General features: G+C 52.6%; 2 protein-coding genes across 3 annotated transcripts; both read right to left on the bottom strand.

Moving 5' to 3' along the window:
* Positions 1-441: 441 nt before the first annotated feature.
* Syngr2 (synaptogyrin 2) lies at positions 442-5043 on the bottom strand. Of its 2 annotated transcripts, XM_075990240.1 has the most exons (4): positions 4890-5043; positions 2039-2276; positions 1507-1646; positions 442-1418 (listed from the first exon to the last, which is right to left on the bottom strand). In XM_075990240.1, the coding sequence occupies exons 1-4, from the start codon at positions 4986-4988 to the stop codon at positions 1221-1223; spliced, it is 675 nt and encodes a 224-aa protein (XP_075846355.1). In that variant the 5' UTR covers positions 4989-5043; the 3' UTR covers positions 442-1220. The 2 variants fall into 2 exon arrangements, with proteins under 2 accessions (XP_075846355.1, XP_075846356.1); XM_075990241.1 differs by lacking the exon at positions 1507-1646.
* Positions 5044-7710: 2667 nt separating this feature from the next.
* On the bottom strand, positions 7711-17011 carry C11H17orf99 (chromosome 11 C17orf99 homolog). Its single transcript, XM_075990238.1, has 5 exons — positions 16783-17011; positions 15869-15901; positions 11246-11533; positions 8095-8364; positions 7711-7914 (listed from the first exon to the last, which is right to left on the bottom strand). The coding sequence occupies exons 1-5, from the start codon at positions 16817-16819 to the stop codon at positions 7823-7825; spliced, it is 720 nt and encodes a 239-aa protein (XP_075846353.1). The 5' UTR covers positions 16820-17011; the 3' UTR covers positions 7711-7822.
* Between the last annotated feature and the right edge of the window lie 3071 nt (positions 17012-20082).

The raw sequence follows: 20082 nt of genomic DNA, 5'->3' as shown, positions 1-20082 counted from the left end.
AGTGAGACCCTGGTCTAGCCAAGCATGGCCGGTGCTTCGGAGTCCGGTAAATTTTGAGGCCAGCGTGGGCTATGCAGATACTATGAAAAGCTGGGGTGTAGCTCAGTTGCAGAGCATGAAGTCCAGGGTTTGAAACCAAGTGCTGGGGGGAAGGTCAGAGCTTCATCCTTGGCTACATAAATCTGAGGCCTTTTCTCAAAACAGTATCAATCAAAGTGTATTTCTTTTTTTCTTTTTCTTTTTTTGGTTTTTCAAGACAGGGTTTCTCTGTGGCTTTGGAGCCTGTCCTGGAACTAGCTCTGTAGACCAGGCTGGTCTCGAACTCACAGAGATCCGCCTGCCTCTGCCTCCCGAGTGCTGGAATTAAAGGCGTGCGCCACCACCGCCCGGCTTCAAAGTGTATTTCTATCCCTAGCTTTTGGTGCCATCAAGGACAGCACACTGAGAAAAAAACATTTATTTCACATCCGGACTAGTCTACAGAACCTGAGGGCAGGGCCATCCCCACCAAGTCTCAATACATTCAGTGCAGGGGTTCCTGCCCTCCTCCTAGGATCTAATAACTGCTGGGGGATATTTACATAAAGCTGGGTGTTGTCGCCAGACAAAGCTCCTCCCTCCTGCCAGGGGCGGGAGCAAGAAGGAAGTGATATCCAGTCCCCAGCCTGCTCCACTGCTGTCAGGCAAGCAGCCTAGGGACAGCTGGCCCAGTGGTGACCCCAGAAGACAGCAGAGAGGATCTGGGTAGTGAACCTGAGTGAGGAAGTGGAGAGCCTAGGGCCAGCACTCCAAGGAGATCGATGCATGGACCCCCAACCTTGTCTTTGGAGGAAAAAAAAAAGATAGTTGGGGCTCCTGTGGCCACAAGCTGAGCTCAGACTTCCAGCTGAGGGGAAACTGGCATATACCAAAAACAGCATATAGCAGGCACCTGCTTCTGGCTGAGGTTGGGGTTCAGGGTTAGCAAAAGTAACAAGAGCTGGGCACACAGCTTGACAGTGGCACTGGGTAAGCAAATTCAAGGCCCCGGGCGCCATCCCCAGTCCTGGGGGTTGGTGGTGGCGCCCCTTCGGGCACAGGCACTTCAGGTGTGCTCTGGCTGCAGCTAGAATACAGAACAGCGCGGGCTCTTTGGCTGTCAACTGGAACCGGCAAGGGACTGCAGTTCCGGCAGCAAACCTCGAAAAAAGTCCAGGGGAGGGGGCGGCCCCCATGGCTGCTCAGTACACAGGGGGAGGCTGGTAGCCCTCAGTGGTCTCCACGTTCTGGGTGAAGGGTGGCTGCTGGTAGTTTTCCACGGAGGCACTGGGGTAGGAGGAGTAGGCTGTGTTGGGGTCTGGGGTAGGGTCCACATAGTTCTGAATGAAGGCATCCACTCCCACCTTGTAGCGTTGGTAGGCCAGAGAGGCCAGCACACCCTGCAGGGGAAGATGCAAGGTGTGGGCAGGGCAAGGGGACCTGGCTCTTCATGGAAACTTCTGAAGCTGCCCTCCCCAGCCCACCTACCCAGGAGAAGATGGAGAAGAAGCTGAAGGTGATGGCTGCCCGTGCCGAGTCTGCTTGCACCCGCACGTCTTCAGAATTGGTGGCTGCCCACTGGTTGGTTAGGAAGCAGAAACCAACGAACCACAGGAAAGTCCAGAGAGCTGGGGAGACAATGAGGGAAGAGTGGGCCCTAGAACATGTCTCCTGGGCCCCTGGGAATCCCGTCTGTCCCCAGGGACTCAAGGAAGGGACTCAAGGAAGGAGCCTCCCAAGGCTTTGTGCTGTGTAACCTACAGAAGCAGAGGGAAGTGAGGGCTTAGGGGTGAGTGCTAAAGAGGATGGATGAGTCCAGAAACCTGATGCCATCCTCACCCTTATGCCAACACTCTTGGGTTTCTGAAGTCTGAATGCCTTGGGTGCCATCCCAGGGTACAGGGGACTCGGGAGAAGCCACAAGTGAGGTCCATGATCCTGAGCTGCTATCAGCAACCCCTCCCGACAGCACCAAGGTCCCTCGTTGTGAAGCCTTGGCGTGCCAGTGCCACAGGCATACCTGAGAAGAGCAGGTCACCGATGACCAGGTACTTGCGATCAGTAGCATTGCTGATCTGGGAGAAAAGGGCGTCGACCACGAGGAAGAAGGCTGATGCCAGGAAGGCCAGCACCCCAATGGCACTGCCATAGCGGCAGGCATCCTCGTTCTTGTTGAACACACAGTGTAACTGCCGAGAGTCGTGAGTGTTGCTGTAGCCCTCACCGAAGATGCAGGAGAACACGATCAAGGCCAGAACCTGAGGGGGGGAGGGCACTGGTGGGAGGGCGCAGACACCTGTAGGCACATCCTGCTCAGACAGACCCCTCTCGGTGCCCTCGATGAGGATCCTAGCAGGGCAGCAGCTAGCTCTTGTCTCTCTACTGATGCCCATATGGAGACCAGTGTTTCAACCCCTCTGGACTCCTGGAGTAAGGAGATGGGCAGGCTGTGGCCAGGGTGTCCACAGGTCCTCCCCATCAGGGGCCAGAGGGTAGACTGGGCTATTGTGGGAAAGGGTAACCCTCCTTCCCCTCAAACGCTGAGATCCGCCTCTCTGCCTCCAGCGCTGGGATGAGGGTGTGTGCCACCAACGCCAGGCTGTTTTTGTTTGTTTGTTTGTTTGGGTTAAGTTTTTGTTTGTTTTTGGGTTGTTTGTTTGGCATTGAGGGTCACATTTAGTCCAGGCTGGACTCCGTGTAACCTGGGATGATCTTGACTCCTGGTCCTCCAGCTTCCACCTCCCAAATGCTGGGATTACAGTCATGCACTACCATGCTTGCTTGGGGTTCCCCCAACCCTATCCCATCCTCATTGCTATCAATTCAAACCTAGGGCCTCATACATGCAAGGCATGTGTACCACATGTTGCTGGTGGTGTTTGTGTGTTTATTTGTTTTGTTTTTTGAGACAGGGTTTCTCTGTGTAACAGCCCTGGCTATCCTGGAACTCATCATGTAGACCAGGCTGGCTTCAAACTCACAGAGATCCACCTGCCTATCCCTCCCAAGTGCTAGGATTAAGGCCTGTATGACCATGGCCCGGCTTTTGTTTGTTTTGAGAGAGGGTCTCACTGTGTGGCCCTGGCTGTTCTGGAACTCAGAATCTGCTTCTGCTTTCAGAGCAGAGTGTGGTGATTAAAGGCACGAGCCACCACGCCTGCTCCTTTTTGGCTGTTTTAAGATAGAGTCTCAGACCGGAGAGCTAGCTCATCAGTCAAGAGCACTAACTGCTCTTGCAGAGGACCTGGATTTGGTTCTCAGCACCCACACTGGGACTCATAACCGCCTGCAACTCCAGTTCCGGGTGATCAGATGACCATTTTCTGACCTCTGTGGATACCAATCATGCACATGGTATGTATCTTCATCCGCACACGCAAACGCACACAAAAAAGACAAGATCTCACTCTGGCTTGAGCTGGCCTGAAGCCTATGACAATCCTTCTGTCTCAGCCCCCTCAGTGCTGAGATTACAGTGCTGAAATCACATCCCATCTGAATGAGTTTTAAACAAGGTGGTGTAAAACAAGAGTTCCATCCAACCCTCACCCCAAGACCTTGTCCCAAGTCAACTCTATAGCGTTAAACAACATCTTCCAGACCATCCTTCAACAGCAGAGCTCGGGCCCCTCCAAGACTCCCCTAGTGCAAATGACTCCCCAGCCCGCCAGCCTTCCCCCTACAAGGCCTTGCTGGCTAACCCTTCCGCCTTTGGCATGCTGGCTGCTCCCCTCCAGAGAACCACAGTCTAGAATCCAGTCCCACACTTGTTCCCTCAGAACAAGGTTCTTGGGGTGGTCAGAGCCAAAGGTCTTGTGGGTCAGGCTTAGACCTCTCGCAGGAGCCAGGTCTGAGGAGGGAAAATCACCAGCAGTAACTGTCCAGTTTGGGAAACAGCCCCTTTGGAATCGCCCTAGTCATTTTGCCTCCTTCCCGCACCTCAAGGCCACTGCTAAGAGCCCACCTCAACCCGACAGCCGGAACTGTCTGTGGGCACGAGGCAGCCTCCAAACTCCTGGGGCCAGAGCAATCCGATTCTCCCAGAACGCTCTCTATAGGGCTGTAAAACCGAAGTCACAAGCCCCGCCTCCAGCTGGAGATGAAGCCGGAACTCCAGGACCGGGCACACAGTCTGGGTCAAGACTCCTGGCACTGCCATCCTGAGTGACAGGGCACAACCCGGGACACAGTCGACTGGACTCCACCGCTAGGCTGGGAGGCTCGGGGAGCCATGGCACCTCCAAGACTCCGGGCCCAGATCCTCTGGGAGCAGTAGGCCCACCCTCAATCCCGCAGCGAAAGCCTCAGCTTTCAGTGTTTTCGTCCCACGATAGGGACACCCGCCTTACGCGCCTGGTACCAGAGGGCTTGCCCGGCTTCTGGGGAGAGAGTCAGTCCATGCTGGGTTGGTTAGCTGGCCTGTTGCTAGCCTCTGAGCGGGAAGGAAATCCTACTTCAGGGCGCCAAGCCACCCCCCTCCTTGCACCCCACATGGCCTCAGAAAGTCCCTTCCAGGTGAATTCCCCACGCCGGGAAGCGCGGCGTGCAGGCCACCTGCTGTGGCGTGGCCCCCCCCGGAGCCCCACCCACTGCCAGCAGGGCGACGGGCCCGTCCCCGCAGAGCACCTCCGGGGACATCCCGCACCGGGGTGGCCGGGACGAGTGGATGAGACGAGATCCGGAGCCACGCAGTGGGACAGGAGACAGGGCGCACGGCCTGGAGGGGACGGAGACGCGACGGGGTGCGGGGCCCGCGCTCTCCGCCAGGCCTGGGACGTGCGGCCGCAGCCACCTGTCGCGCTCGGTAGCCGGCGGCCCACGGGGCCTGGTGGCCGGGGCGCGCGGCTCCGGATCCCCCCTGGCCGACTCACCATGCTCACGATGCGCGTCACCACCTGAGGCTGCGACACGAAGCGCCTCAGGTCGAAGGAGCCGCCCGCGTTGGCCGCGCCGTAGGCCCCGCTCTCCATGTCGCCGTCGCCGCCGAGCCGCGGATGGCCGAAAACTAGCCGGACCGCCCCGCCCCGTTCTGGCCCTGGGGGCGTGGCCGGCCGCCGAAGGAGGGCGTGGCCAGCCGCCGGGGACTCGCTGCAGGGTGTCCCTCAGCGCCTGCTGCGCCTTGCCAGGTGGCAGGAACTTGGAGCTGCGCCTGCGGTGGCGCCGGGGTGGGGCAGAAGGGAGGAAAAGCTCACCTCTGGGAGGTCTCAACAAGAAAGGTTCAGAGAGACCCCTGGGAGAGAAACTCTTGTAAGGTCCCTACTTTACACCTACACCTGGCTTCTGGTCCACTCTAGAAAAATTCTCCAGACACCCAAATCCCACCTACCCAGAACCTAGGCTCATAAACGTTCAAGAGGTAGAGAAGAGGAGGATAAGGAGTTCAAGACCAGCCTGAGCCATCTGAGATCCTGCTTCAAAACACACAAGTGCAACAGAGTGAGAGAGGAGAGAGGGGAATGTAATTTTAAAAATTAAATAAGATCATTGGTTTACAGAACCCAGCTCCTCTTCCCCGCAAAAAATAGCATTTAGACAGGGAACCGGGTGCTTATTCTGTGAAGCGGTTGTGTGCTTACATTGGCAACACAAATGGGCTGCCAAGGCAATCGTGGCTGTTGAGAGGTGTAGAGGGCTGAGGAGTAACTAGGCAGACACAAACTAGAATCAGGACAAGCACTACCATGGTCACTTCAATGGGTAAGGAGTAATGAGGACACTGGCACCTCTGTAATGAGGAGGCTGGACAGTAAAGGAAGTTGGGGCAGAAACCTGGCCCACCAGAAGGGGTGCATTGGGGAGAAAACAGGAATGGGCACAGTAGGAGTTGGGCTTCCCACGCTTACACAGAGGGTGGCAATTGGCTGGTGAGTGAACACAGGGCACTCCTGGCTGTCTAACTCCTAAAATCTGCACACACACACCCTGAGTGTTTGCCGAAGGAATCCCGGTGGTGGCAGGACTCTCCCACACCTCCTTCCTTCCTTTTCTTTTCTTTCTAGATTAAAAAAAATAATAATAAATTTAGCCAGATTGTGGTGCACGCCTTTAATCCCAACACTCGGGCAGCAGAGGCAGGCGGATCTCTGTGAGTTCGAGGCCAGCCTGGTCTACAAAGCGAGTTTCAGGACAGCCATAGCTGTTGTTACACAGAGAGACCCTGTCTTGAAAAGCAAACAACAAACAAATAAATCTTTTTCCATTACATTTATTTGTTTTGTGCCTGGCGTGGGGGTGGGTGGCAGATGACATGGTACAGGTGACAGAGAGGGATTCTTGCAGGAGACAGAGCTCTCCTTCCGTCTTGTGGGTCCCTGGGATTGAGCTCAGGCTGTCAGGCTTGGCAGCAAGCACCTTTACCCATCTCGCAAGCCCCTTTTTAGATTCTGTTGTTGTTGTTGTTTTAATTTCGAGACAGAGTCCTACTATGCATCCTGGCTGTCCCAGAACTCATTATGTAGACCATGCTGGTCTCTAACTCACAGGAATCCTGCTGTTGCTGCCTCCCAAGTGCTGGAATCAAAGGTGTGCACCATCACACTCAGCCAGCACCTCAATTTTTGTTTGCATTTCTTTGTTTGATTGCTTGGTTCTTTGAGATCTGACTCATGTACCAAGATTGGCCGTAAACTCTTTCTTCTACCTCCCAAATTCTGGGATTACAGGTGTGAGCCAGCACACACAGAAACCATTTACTGTTACCAAATTGTCAGTGACCCCCTCTTCAGTTACACCACCCTCAGTGGGGAGGAGCTGGGCTCCAGTGCGCCCGCGAGCAAGCACACCCACGCGGTTACTCGTATTGTTCTCGTAGCAAGAGCCGCCAACAGCCACTCAAGGCAGGAATCCCCTACACAGTACAAGTTTACTTCTTTGGGCCTTATACACTATAATGCTCTAGATTTCAGGGCCCCTTTTGTGGTGCAATACTTTTGGTACCCTGATCTGCATTCACTCCCCTTTCTGTCCCCTCTCCCCGGGTTCTTTTTCACTGCAGTGGTGAATTCATGTGTAGGCAGGGAGGCAAGCCTGGGGACTCTGTCTTCCGGTCACAACCTGATGACAAGGGAGTCCACAGTCCAGGTCACGCAGACTCACCCAATCTTACAGTTTCAAGAGCATCAGTGAGCTTCTTACTCACGCCACTAAAGGCATTGAATCACCAAGAGGTTACTCACTGGCCCCTGGTCACACGGTCAGCAGGAGCTAGGTAGGCCTCTGTACTCCCATTTTATAGAGGAAAACAATGAGTCTCAGAGAGGTGACATACCCTCCCGGAGTCTAACCTCTGGATAGTCTTGGGAGGAGGAACCAGGAGCTCCAACAGGGGCCAAGCTGAGATGTTCAAGGAGACAGAACTGACCATCACCCAAAGATCTGCTCAGAGATCTGTGGTACCTGGAGTCAGACCACACAGAGGCCCTGGCCACTGTACATGTCAGAGATGTGAAGGCTTAGAGAGGGGAACTTGGGAGGCCTCACCTTTGCAGAAAGGTTGGCTGGTGGAACCGCTGTGGGGGGCTATGCAGGCTAGAAGCCCCTGACTCACTGTGGTCCCTTGAGGCTTCATGAGACCCATAGGGTAGTCCCCCACCAGAAGTCGGCTGAGAGCCCTGGTTAGGGTGGGGTGTGAAAGGAACATGCTAGACACTGTAGGCTTTTGGCTTTAATAAGCAGCTTCAGGCTGGGTCCTTGCTGTATCTCGATGACAACCCGTCTCACAAGACTAACCTGCTGTTCCCACTTAGGACCCTGGCTGTTGAAGGGGGTGGTCGGCCTCTCGCCCAACGTCAGGCTCCCGTGGTTATTACCTGGTTGACCTCAGCATCCCGTAACTAATGGCGGCAATGGAGACCAGGCTGCCGGCCAGAATGCAGGTGGGTGTCAGGGGCAGCTCCCCTGTGGGGGGGGAAGGAGTGTGGGTTGGGCTCCTGCTAGGCCAGGGGCAAAGGAGGCATGCAGCATCCTCAGGCCCATCGTGCCCTGGGCAGTGGCCAGGTCCAGCCCTTGCCCAGCCCTGGCCACCTTCCTGGACACACTGCAGCTCCCCCCCAGCCCGGTCTGGAAGGGCCTTCTCACCTGGGGGCAGCAGCACGCGGGCGCTGCTCTCAACACTGACGCCATTTGCAGCTTCGCAACGGAACCAGCCAAACGTCTGGGACAGGGGGATGGAGAAGTTGGCAGGCTTCCCGTGGAGGGGTCTCTGTTGTGCGTGTATACGCCCGTCATTCCCGACCAAGCGGTAGATGACGGGTGGACTGCCTGAGGATGCCAGGCAGGACAGCTCCGCCGTGGGGCCTGAGTTCCCATCACGCAGGGTGAAGTCAGCCTGCAGCTGGGACACGGGCTCTGACAGGGAGGGAAAGACAGGGCGGCACAGGTGAGATGCAGAAACGTTCAGACGCCCAATGCATCCTTCTCTTCATCTGTAAAGGAACCCAGAGACGCAGCTGTGACTGCCACCTTCCCCTGGCAGCTTGCCAGACTGCCCTCTGTCCTGCTTGTCTAGGCTAATAGGTGGCTTGCAGCATATACTATACAATTCCATTTTAAAATATTTTTAAAAAAATCATTTGGGCAAGGTGGTGGTGGTGGTACATGGCTTTAATCACAGCACTCGGGAGGCAGAGACGGGCAGAGCTCTGTGAGTCCCAGCGAGTCCCTGGACAGACTCCAAAAAGCTACAGAGAAACCCGTCTCAAAAACTCAAAAACAAACAAACAAACAAACAAAGAGGAACAATGATGTAACAAAATTTGCCCGGCAGTGGTGGCGCACACCTTTAATCTCCGCACTCGGGAGGCAGAGACAGGCAGATCTCTGTGAAATAGAGGCCAGCCTGGTCTACAGCGTGAGTTCCAGGACAGCCAGGACTACACAGAGAAACCCTGGCTGGAAAAAAAAACAACAATTTTTTGTTTGTTTGTTTGTTTTCTTTTTTGAGACAGGGTTTCTTTGTATAGCCCTGACTGTCCTGGAACTCACTCTGTAGCCCAGGTTGGCCTTGAACTCAGAGAACAGCCTCTGCCTCCTGAGCACTGGGATTAAAGGCGTGCACCACCACAGCCTGACGTCATTGGGTAATTTTAAAAATTGTTTTGGACTAAACTCCTGCAGGGACCAGGCTAAAAATAAAAATGGTCTCATAAGAGCTAGGTTCCACATCACCAAGCTAACACCAAGTAGACAGCAATCAGGATTCTCAGGCAGCCCGCTTTCTAAGTTCTTAGTGACCTGGCAGCACAGGCCTGAAATCCTAGCCCTCAGGAATCTAAGAGAGAAAATAAATAAATAAATAAATAAATAAATAAATAAATAAATAAATAAGGATAAGGGGCTAGAGAGATGTCTCAGCAGCTGAGACTGCTTCCTGCTCTTGTAGAGGACCCAGTAGGTTCCCAGCACCCTTGGTGTATGGCTCACAACCATGGTAAGTCTGACTCCAGGGGGCCTGATGACTCTGGCCTCTAAAGACACCTTAAAAACCACACACAAAGCCAGGCGGTGGTTGGCACACGCCTTTAATCTCAGCACTCGGGAGGCAGAGGCAGGCGGATATCTGTGAGTTCGAGGCCAGCCCGGTTTACAAGAGCTAGTTCCAGGACAGGCTCCAAAGCTACAGAGAAACCCTGTCTCAAAAAAACCAAAAAAAAAAAAAAACCACAAAAAACAAAACAACTACACACAATAAACAGGCCATGGTGGCACACGCCTTTAAACCCAGCACTTGGGAGGCAGAGGCAGGCGGATCTCTGAGTTTGAGGCCAACCTGGTTTACATAGTGAGTTCCAGAACAACTAGAGCTATGTAGAGAGACCCTGCCTCAAAAATAAACAAACAAAAATCTTTTAATTAAAAAATAAGAAACAAACAAACAAAAACAGTTGGAAACACCCGTTAATGTAAGGCCAGCCTGGACTACACTGCAAATTCCAGGTCAACCTGGGCTACAACGGAGACTTTACCAGCACCAGGGATGGGGGCCACAGAGGTAGCTGGATCTCTGAGTTCAAGGCCAGTTTGGTCTACAGAGTGAGTTTCAGGACAGCCAGGGACACACAGAGAAACCTTGTCTAAAGAAAAAGAAGAGAAAGAAGGAAAAGAAAAGAAACAAAAGATAAAAGTGCTTGCTGCTTTCAAAGACCCCAGTCTGGTTCTCGGCTCCAACAAGGTGGCCCACAACTATCTGTAACTACACTTCCAGGGGCCCTGACAACCTCCTCTGGCCTCCATGGCACTACACATATGTGGATCACAGACATAGAGGCAAAGCACTCATATCCATAAAATATGAATAAATCTGTAAGCTAGGCTGGGGTTTAGCTCAGTGATTGGGCGCTCACCTTGCCCAACAGTCCTCTGGCCTAGCTATTAAAGGTGAGAACTGTGGCACAGGATGGCAAGCTCCTTCAGACACAGGCCACCGCTTAGAAGAATGGAGGTGCTGGGGTCTTCAGGACTCCGCTGAGCAACCCTGCTGACCAGAAGCTAACTGTCCCATGCCTGCATTTAGCCCCATCAGTGCCAAGTGTCACCTCCCTTGCACCTTCCTAAGCCCACCCCCCTCCCCGGGGTGTCCTGTTATCATCTTGCTTCACAGGCAAAGCAATTGAGACCCAGACACGGAGAGACATGTTCGAGACCCCACAGCCAGCTCACAAGGCAATCCCAGCCTTCCACATGCTGGGCTTCAGACCTTGGGCACCTGCTTTTAGGCTCTTGGCCTTGGTGTTTTTGGAGGGTGAGGATGCTGGACTCGTGGAGGCCAGCAATACTTCCTCGTTCCTATTAACAGAGAGTGACGGCTTGGGTGGAAAGGGAAGAAAGAAAGGTCTGGGGTGGGGGGGAGGTAGCGTGGGAGATGAAAGCAGATGTGGTCACTACGTGGTTGTCTAAGCAACACCCTCGACCTCAGAGAACGTTGACTTCCACAATGGCAGTGAGGAACCTGACTGCCTCCCCACGGGTGTGGATGAGACAATTAACAGCAATGCCTTTATGAGCATCTCCAGTCAGACCCACTGAACCTTCTGCCCCTGCCGGGAGACTGTGCTCTCTGGTCACCCACGGACTGGGCACAGCCTTGGAGGCAGGCAGTCTGCTCTGCCCTCTGTCCCCACTCTGCCGCCTTCTCCTGTCTCCCCCCATCCCAAAGTCCACCATCCCATCCCCCAGCCCCTCCACGGATCCACATCCCACCAGCCTCACCAGCCTGCACCTCTGTACTCACTGGTCCACAGCTCCCAGTACATCTGCAGCCGGCTGCTGGGCCCATAGGTGCCCAGATCAGAGGACGCTCGGCAGGAGTAGGTGAGCAGGTCTGGGCTGGACTTGAGCGTGATGTTGATGTTGAAGGAGGCTGGCTTGTCATCACGCACAACCCTTGTTGCCACCAGGACCCCTCGGCTAGCCACGAGAGAGTAAGTGATAGGCCGGGGTGCCTCAGGGCTGTCGCAGGTTATAAGCACCCAGCGGCTTTGAGGGTAAACTTCCAGCACTTTGTAGGCAATGGTGATGTCTGGGAGGTGAGCAAGTCAGGGAAAGAAAGAAACCAAGATGGACCAAGTACTTTAAAATTCTGGTTTGATAATTCTTCAAAAAGTTAAATAGTTGGAGCTGGACAGAAGACCCAGAGGTCAAGAGCAGTCCTAGGAGATTTGGGTTTTGGTTTCCGGCTCGTATCAGTCAACTCACAACCACCGGTAACTTCAGGACTGGGGGATGGACATTCTCTCCTGGCCTCCAAGGGCACCTGCGCAAAGGTGGCTCACCAAAACTCATGCAGACACATACACACATAAGCAAATAAATTTTAAAATTTTTAAATGACTTTTTATTTTTATTTTGTGTGCATTGGTGTTTTGCCTGCCTGCATGTCTGTCTGTGTGAGGTTGTCAGATCCCCTGGAACTGGAGTTACAGTCAGCTGTGAGCTGCCATGTGGGTGCTGGGAATTGAACCCAGGTCCTCTGGAAGAGCAGCCAGGGCTCTTTACCCACTGAGCCATCGTTCCAGCCCTACAAATAGGTTTTTTTTTTTTAAAGAAGTGTAAACATAGGGGTTGAGAGTGTATCTCAGTGGTAGAATACAAGACTAGCTATCAATTCTAAGACCCTGAGTTCAGTCTCCAGCACCATAACAAAGGTGGGGGAAGTTAAAAGAATTAGTGACGGCTCAGCAGGTATTCTCCAGGACACATCCCAACAGAATCAAAGACAGACTTGGACGGATCCATCACACACATGTCAGGGCAGCTCCGGTCACAGCTACCCAGAGGGGGAAACACCTGCAAATCCTAACAGTGGAACATGGTCTGTGCAGGGGGTATGATCTGATCTGAGGATAAACAAGGCTCTAGAGGCGTCATGCCACGGCAGAGCCTGAGCCAGGCATGGGCAAGGTCCTCAGTCTCATTTCCAGTGAGGTCAAGAGGAAGAAATGAGCCCCACCCATTTCTCGATGCCATAGCGCCAATATGACATGACTCCATGCTATGGAGTCAGATGGGAGGGAAACTGCTGTGTAAGTACGCTTTGGGGTCTGGGGAGACGGTTCAGTGGTTAAGAATGCTTGCCGCTCAGAGTCACACAGTGGCTCACAACTGCCTGTAACTCCACTCCCAGAGGGAATCCAAACCCTCTGCTGGGTTCTGTGCGTATTGCATGCATTGGTGCACAGACACACACACAGACATAGACACACACACACACACACACACACACACACACGGGGGGGGGGGAGAAGGCGTGGTCTCAGCCTTTGAGAGGCAGAGGCAGGCAGATCTCTGTGAGTTTAAGGCCAGCCTTGTGTACATAGTTTACATAGTTCCAGGACAGTCAAAACTACACAGCGAAACCTGTCTCAAAGAAGAAGAGGAGGGGATAATTAACACCCCAGACTCCCGACCAGATAGGTTGCCCTTGCTCTACTAGGCCTGGACACTGTACAGTACCCGTGGGCCACACAGCTTTAATCCCTGTACTCAGGAGGCAGAGTCAGGTGAATCTCTGAGTTCAAGGCCAGCCTGGTCAACAGAGTGAGTTCCAGGACAGCTAGAGAAACCCTGCCCTGAAACCTCCACCCTCTGCAAGAAAATAGAAGAAAAACTCCCGTGGAGAGGCTCCAAGCCCAGGACTCCCCAAGTTTCTGACCACTGTACCCACTTTCTTTCAGATCCTAATTTCTGCCTCAGGGGAACTTGTATCTACTGCACTTCAGCTGAGTGCTGAGGCCAGGGACCCCATTCCACACCCCACAGCAGGGAGTGACCAGCTGGGACAAGAGCAGCCCCTGGAAAGAGGACAAGTTCTGGAGACACCTGCCCCAACCTGTGTTTTGGTTTTATGAGACAGTGTTTCCAGTCCTGGCTGTCCTGGAACTCACTCTGTAGACCAGGCTGGCTTCAAATTCACAGAGATTCACCTGCCTCTGTCTCCCAAGTGCTGGGATTAAAGGCGTGTGCCAACACTGTCTGATTTTCCTGTAGCTTTTTAAACATTGTGAGGAGGTTTTTTGTTTTTCGGATTTTTTAATCAAAATAGATTTCTATTTTGGGATATCAGACCTAACGCCACTGCCAGACCTTCTCTGGTCTCCATCTGGCAGACTTTTAACAAGACTCCTGTCATTTGACCTTTGGGTATAACAGGTCTTATCAGTGTGTAAGGAAGGTGTTTGGAGCTGGACTCTGTCTCACTGGGTGGGAAAAGAGTTGAGGGCCCAACTGTGGTTACATGTTTGTTTGTTTTTCTGCTCCCTTCATGAAGAGCAATGAGCTTGACTTATAAAAGTGAAAAGAAAAAAACGGTCCCTCTCATTTCCATTTTGGCGGCCCGGAATAGAAGCTTGGTTTGCATGCGTGGGGAAGACAGCACAGTTGGTGTCCTGAGGTGGAAATAGAAAAGATCCCTCTCTATATGCGCCTGCTGCGGTGGCAGCTGCTGGCTTCTGTCGTTTTGTTCTGCTTTTGTTTGTTGAGACAGGGCCTCACTATGATGCCCTGGCTGTCCTGAAGCTCACCATGTAAACCACACTGGCTCAGAACTCACAGAGATCCTCCTGCATCTGCCTCCCAAGTGCTAGAATTAAAGGTGTGCCACCAGGACTGGTACCACCTCCCTCCCCTTTTCTTTTAAAGATAGGGTCTCAGGCTTGCCTCCACCTTGCTGAGGATGACCTTGCCCCTCTGAGCCTCCTGCCTCTAACTCCCAGGGATGATGGTCGTGGACCCGCATGTCCACCGATGCTCTTGATTCTAACAGCACAGAGTTCTCGTTCACTTTCGCCCTCTGTCCCTGCAGGAAGAGTGGCTTCTCTTTCTGTACCTGTTTTACCCTTGTGGCTTGCAACAGTGCCAGCAACCAAATGTCCTCTGAGAAGATTTGTGAAGGAACAAAGGATCAGTCAGCCTTCAGAAGCCTCCTCTGCAGGACCCCACCAGCAGAGCTGAGCAGAGACCATGGGCCGAGGGGACAGGAAGGCAGCATTGTCTCTGCCCAGGTACTTTCCTGAGAACCAGACACCAGCTCTTTTTTTAGCTATGACACTAATAACCTTTTTCTTTTTTACAGAAATGAGGAAATGGTAGTTTGGTCTGTGCCTCATCTGACTGAGACCTTCGTCAACACCACCCTGCACCCTTCCTTAAGCAGAACAGAAGGGGATGCCCAGGGACGCAAGGCGGCAAACAAGGCATGGAGGTGACTGCCTGCCTCACCCTGAGGGGCACAGAGATGAGGCTGAGTGCCAAGGGAAGGTCCAGGTAGGAGGGGCAGGGGAGGAAGCAAAGAGAAAGATGGAATAGGCCAGGGACTGTGGTCTTTCCCTGACTCCCTTTCCTCCCTGGCTCTGTACCTGGACTGTTGGGGAGGAAAAGAGGAGAGAGGAGGGGGCAGGGAAGGAGAAAGAGAAGGGGGAGACAAAAAAGGGGAGGAATAGAAGGGAGACAGAAAGACATGTATATATATATATATATATTACAGACTATACATGCATATATATCACACACTATATATGTATATACTATACACTATATGTGTGTATACATTACACATGATACACATATGTTTCACACACACATATACATGTAGTATATACATGTATATACTACAACCATACTTATATATTATACACTATACATGTATATATTACATGCCATACATGTATATATTAGACACCATACATGTATATATTATGCACCACACATGTATATATTACACGCTATACATGCATATACATTATACACTAGACATGTATACATTACACACTATACATGCATATACAGTATACACTAGACATGTATATATTATACACTAGACATGTATATATTACACACTATACATGTATATATATTATACACATATGCACATGCACACTCCCCCCCATATATTAAGAAAGAGAGAGAGAACAGTCACTCTCAGCTGCTTCCAGAACAAGAAAACCTAATGTCTAAGTCCTCCCTCCTCCCTCCCCTCCCTACTCCCCTCCTAGAAAGAACACCCTAGAATTTCCTGGCCTTCTCTGGATCCCACCCATCAAGCAGAGCTGTGGGCCTTGGGGCAGGGGAATTCTCCTCCCTGTGAGGACCTGGGGCCTTGTGACTGGAACACAGCTGCTGAGGACCCCTCCTCTTCACACTCTGCAAACTTCCTCCTCTCTCCATGCGCCCCAGAGGCCTCCTAATGGCCTCACCCAGTCCTTCAGGGGTGGAGCCAGAGTTATCCATCTGGGTCCCCCCTCACCCCTTCCTCACCATTAGTAACCTCTTTCTGGTCAAGACACCTGCCACAAGTGTGCACCTCCGGCCAAGGTGCCCCCAGCTAGATCCTTCCCCCTGCAGTGTGGGGGCTACTCACCTTCTGTTGGCTCCCCTGAGAAGCTGCAGGCAGCTGTAAAAGAGGAGAGGGGTAAGCGAAGCTGGGCAGAGGAGGGAGACAGCCCAGACAGCTCCCTGCCCAGGCTGAGCCCTAATAGCAAGACCTCTGGAACCAGATGGTGGCTCTGGTCATGACTGCATGTTTTATTTTACTTCATACAGGCTCTCTCCTATATTCCAGGCTGGCCTTGAACTCACTGTCTCCCTGAGGGTAGCCTAGAACTCCTGATCTTCCTGTCTCCACTTCCTGAGTGCTGGGATTTCCGGCATGCACCTAGCTTGAAAGGAAACTCTTCTGCACAGTCTCACACTTGGAATCCCCAGGGCAGGCAAGTTAATGGGAATCGGAATCAGGAGAGATGACCGTGCAAACATGGTGACCCAAGTTCGGGTCCCTGGTTGGGCCGACTGAAAAAGGTGGGTGTGGGGCGTGTTTCAACCGCAGTGTTTGGGGAGCAGCTAGCCAGTCTAGCTGAAACTGCAAGCTTTAGGACAGTGAGAGCCTTTGCCTCCAAAACTAAGGCAGGGAAGAGATTGAAGAAGACACGCTCTTAATGCTCAATGTCTGGTTTCCATAAGCAACCACACTGGCAACTATAAACACACACACACACACACACACACACACACACACACCAGTGGAATCAAGGTAATGCCCTGCGTGGTCATACATGCGTGTGTCATCTATGGGGCTGATGTTAGCATCCTGCTCAGCCCCCTCCCCAACACACACACACACACACACACACACACACACACACACACGCATGCACACATCCACCTTCTCTCCCTCTGGTGCGTCTGCCTTCAGTTCTTTCTCTGGACTCTCAGACACCCCATTCCCTGAGCTCTACTTCCTCAAGGCCCTTCCCTTGGTGTCTGCAGGAGACTCACCCAGCACAGCCAAGAAGTGCAGCGGAAGGAGCCTCATGCTTCTGCGGGAGTGGGGCTGTGTGGGGCCTCCGCTCAGGCTTCCTCATCTGCCCTCTCCACCCTACGGCCCCTGGATGCTCTTTGGGAGGCTGCCTGCAGCTTGGAGATAATTTGAAGGTTGTGGCTATCCAGGAGGCCCCCAGATACCCTGCAGGGCTGGCTCCAGAGGTGTCTGCGTCCTCCCTGGTACCTGTGGGGGAGGGAGTGAGGCTGTGTCTACTGAGTTCCAGATGGTGTTCAAACAAAGGCCTTTCTTTATCAAGGAACTTTTATTTTATTACTTTTTTGTTTTGTTTTTCGAGACAAGGGATTTTCTGTGTAGCCTTGGATATCCTGGAACTCATTCTGTAGAACAGGTTGGCCTCGAACTTACCAAGATCCACCTGCCTCTGCCTCCCAAGTGATTAAAGGTGTGTGCCACCACTGCCTGGCCTATCCAGGAACTTTGTAAAAAAAAATTTATGATTTATTTTTCTTCTGTGTACACTGCTGTTTTGCCTGCACATACATCTTTGTGAGAGTGTTGGATCCCCTGGAACTGGAGCTATAAACAGCTGTGAGCTGCCATGTGGTTGCTGGGAATCGAACCTGGGTTCTTTGGAAGAGTAGCCAGTGCTTCCAACTACTGAGCTGTCTCTCTAGCCCCACCAATAAGGGGTTTTCTTTATCAAGGAGCCCTGGGGTGGTCACCTGCTAGGAGACAGGGAGGAGAGGTGCTTTGGTCCACGTCTATTGATTTGTATCTGACCCCACTGGCAGGGTACCTGGTACAGGTGCTGTGCTCTGTATTGGCTGAATGAGTTCCCAGCGACCCAGAGTGGATGAGGTTCTCCCTCACCTGAGAGTATGGGGCTGTGTGCCTAAGGCTGTCCTTAAAGGAATCCAGAGAAAGGCAAAGTCTCCCCTTAAGGACCAGAACTCAGGCTAACCTGAACAAAAGAGAGTAGGCCATGCTACCAATCCTAAGGCCGCAGCAGGGCCAGACCCACTGGGTCTGAGAGACACAGGGCACCAAGGAAGCAGATGATAGGAGCACTAGAACATGCTACCCCACGAGAGGCTGCTCATATCTGCCCACCCATGCTGTGGGCTCCTCGCCCCAGTCCAGGCCCGGGCCTGCGGACCAGTCTGTGGCTTTCTGGGCATGCTCAGTAACTTCTGAGCAAACACCCACTTTGGTGGTTTCATTACAGTTGAGGTCCCCCGCTGCCAGGTCCCCTCCTGTGTCAGTAGATGCTCTACAGAGCCTGGCTGGCAACCGCACTCAAGTCCCGCTCTGCCTCCTGGGAAGGCACCCTGGATCTAGGAGGGCCCCTCCAGCCTGGTCCCCTCTGTGGAGGCCTGGCTTTATCAGGAAGCTGTCTGAGCAGAGGGAAAAGCCATGGGAAGAGCCAGCAAAGGTATCAGGTCACCTGGACACCCACCCACTGCGCTCCTCACGGTGAGGTCCTTCCTGCCAACCGCCTTGAGTCAGTTCTCTACTGAGTACCCACAGCCTGGCATCTCCCCCAGGGCTGGAGCCTGCATCCCATGCCCACCTCTTCAAGTTTTTCCAGTGGGAGCTGAGGAGGGTGAGAACATTTTGACTTAGTTTCCAACAAAACCCCTTTTATTTAAAAATTAGTTTTTTTAAAATACTTATTTACATTTTATGAGTATGCATGTATGCCTGAGTGCATGTATGTCTACCACGCGTGTGCAGGAGCCTGTGGCAGTCAGAAGGTGCTAAAGCCCCTGGTGCTGGAGCACAGGTGGTTGTGAGCCAACAATGGGTGCTGGGAATCGAACACGGGTCTTCTGCAAGAGCAGCAAGTGCTCTTGACGGCTGGGCCACCTCTCCAGTCCCTACCTCTTTACATTTGAGGCAGGGTCTCCCGACCATGGTCCTGGGCTAGCAGTGCAGACACATTTCAGTGCCCCTGGTACCCATCACCCAAGCCCTGGCACACACCGGAAAGGTGCCACCTGGGTCTCCTGCACCATGACCGCTTTCTCAGCGTCCCAACTGCCCCAAGCCTGGACCATGTAGTCCCCACTGCATGCCTTCCTCAGCTCCCTGCACCTGCCCATCTCCTGCTCACATACTCTCTTTCCCCAAAGCCGTACCTGGGAGGACATCAACAAGACTTCCCTCCGAGGAGCCATTGCCAGAGGGCCCCTGGTTAGCTTTCTGGTTGCCAGCAGGTCTCAAGCTCCCTTCCTACCCCCCACACTGTGTCTTTTGGGGCACAACTTCACAATGTTTTGTTTAGTTTTATGTCAATGTTATTTTTAGGTGGTTTTTTATTGTTTATTTGTCTGTTTGAGGCAGGGTCTTACTTTGTAAGCTGTCCTGGAACTTACTAAGTAGACCAGGCTGAACTTGAACCTACAAAGACTCCTATCTGCCTCCAGAGTGCTGGGATTAAAGGTATATACCACCATGCCTGGCTTTTTTTTTTGTATATTTGACACAACTTCTACTCTATTTCCTGGCCGATCTGTAACTCATTATGTAGACCAGGCTAGTCTCAAACTTAAGGCTATCCTTCTGGCTCTGCCTCTTGAGCACTTGGCATGTGCTACCATGCTGGACCAGTTTTGTCTTTGAGACAGGATCTTGCTCTGTAGTCTAGGCTAACCTCAACCTCATAATCTCCTGCCTCAGCTTTCAAGTGTTGGAGTTGTGTGAACCTTGAGCCTGGCTGCAAAAACATCAAATATCCAGGTGGTGGTGCACACCTTAAATCCCAGCACTCAGGAGGCAGAGGCAGGGGGATCTTTGGGTTTGAGGCCAGCCTGGTCTACAGAGTGAGTTCTAGGACAGTCAGAGTTACATAGAGAAATCCTGTCTCAAAAACAAAAAATAAAAACCAAACAAAATGAAAACACACACACACATACAAAAAAAACCCACAAATAAACAAAGAACTACAAAGATGAGAAGTGAACTAGAAGGACCCGCTGTGGCTGGCCTTACAGCTCATGGTTTAGAGAGGCAGGGACAAGAGTCTGTTTCCCACCGACTTTGCTACAGCTGCCGTTTAAAAAGCTGTTAATGAAGATGTCACTTTTTACCTGGACAGCTTGTGAATTCCCTCTCACTGATCACCAGAGCCTGCCTGTGCCCCTCCTGGTCTTGTTGCCCTGGGAACAGTACCCTAAACCCTGTCCTGCCCTGTCTTTGTGTCCCGGGAACGGAGACAGCATCTTCCAAGAACACCTCCTACAGTGCATTCTCTGCACGGGCCTGTACACACCCCTTAGACCCTGGCACTTAGA

This window comes from Microtus pennsylvanicus, chromosome 11 (genome assembly GCF_037038515.1).
Source record: "Microtus pennsylvanicus isolate mMicPen1 chromosome 11, mMicPen1.hap1, whole genome shotgun sequence".
Classification (NCBI taxonomy): Eukaryota; Metazoa; Chordata; class Mammalia; order Rodentia; family Cricetidae; genus Microtus; species Microtus pennsylvanicus.
The sequence above is the reverse complement of the archived record's forward strand: the minus strand, read 5'-3'. Positions and strand labels throughout refer to the sequence as shown.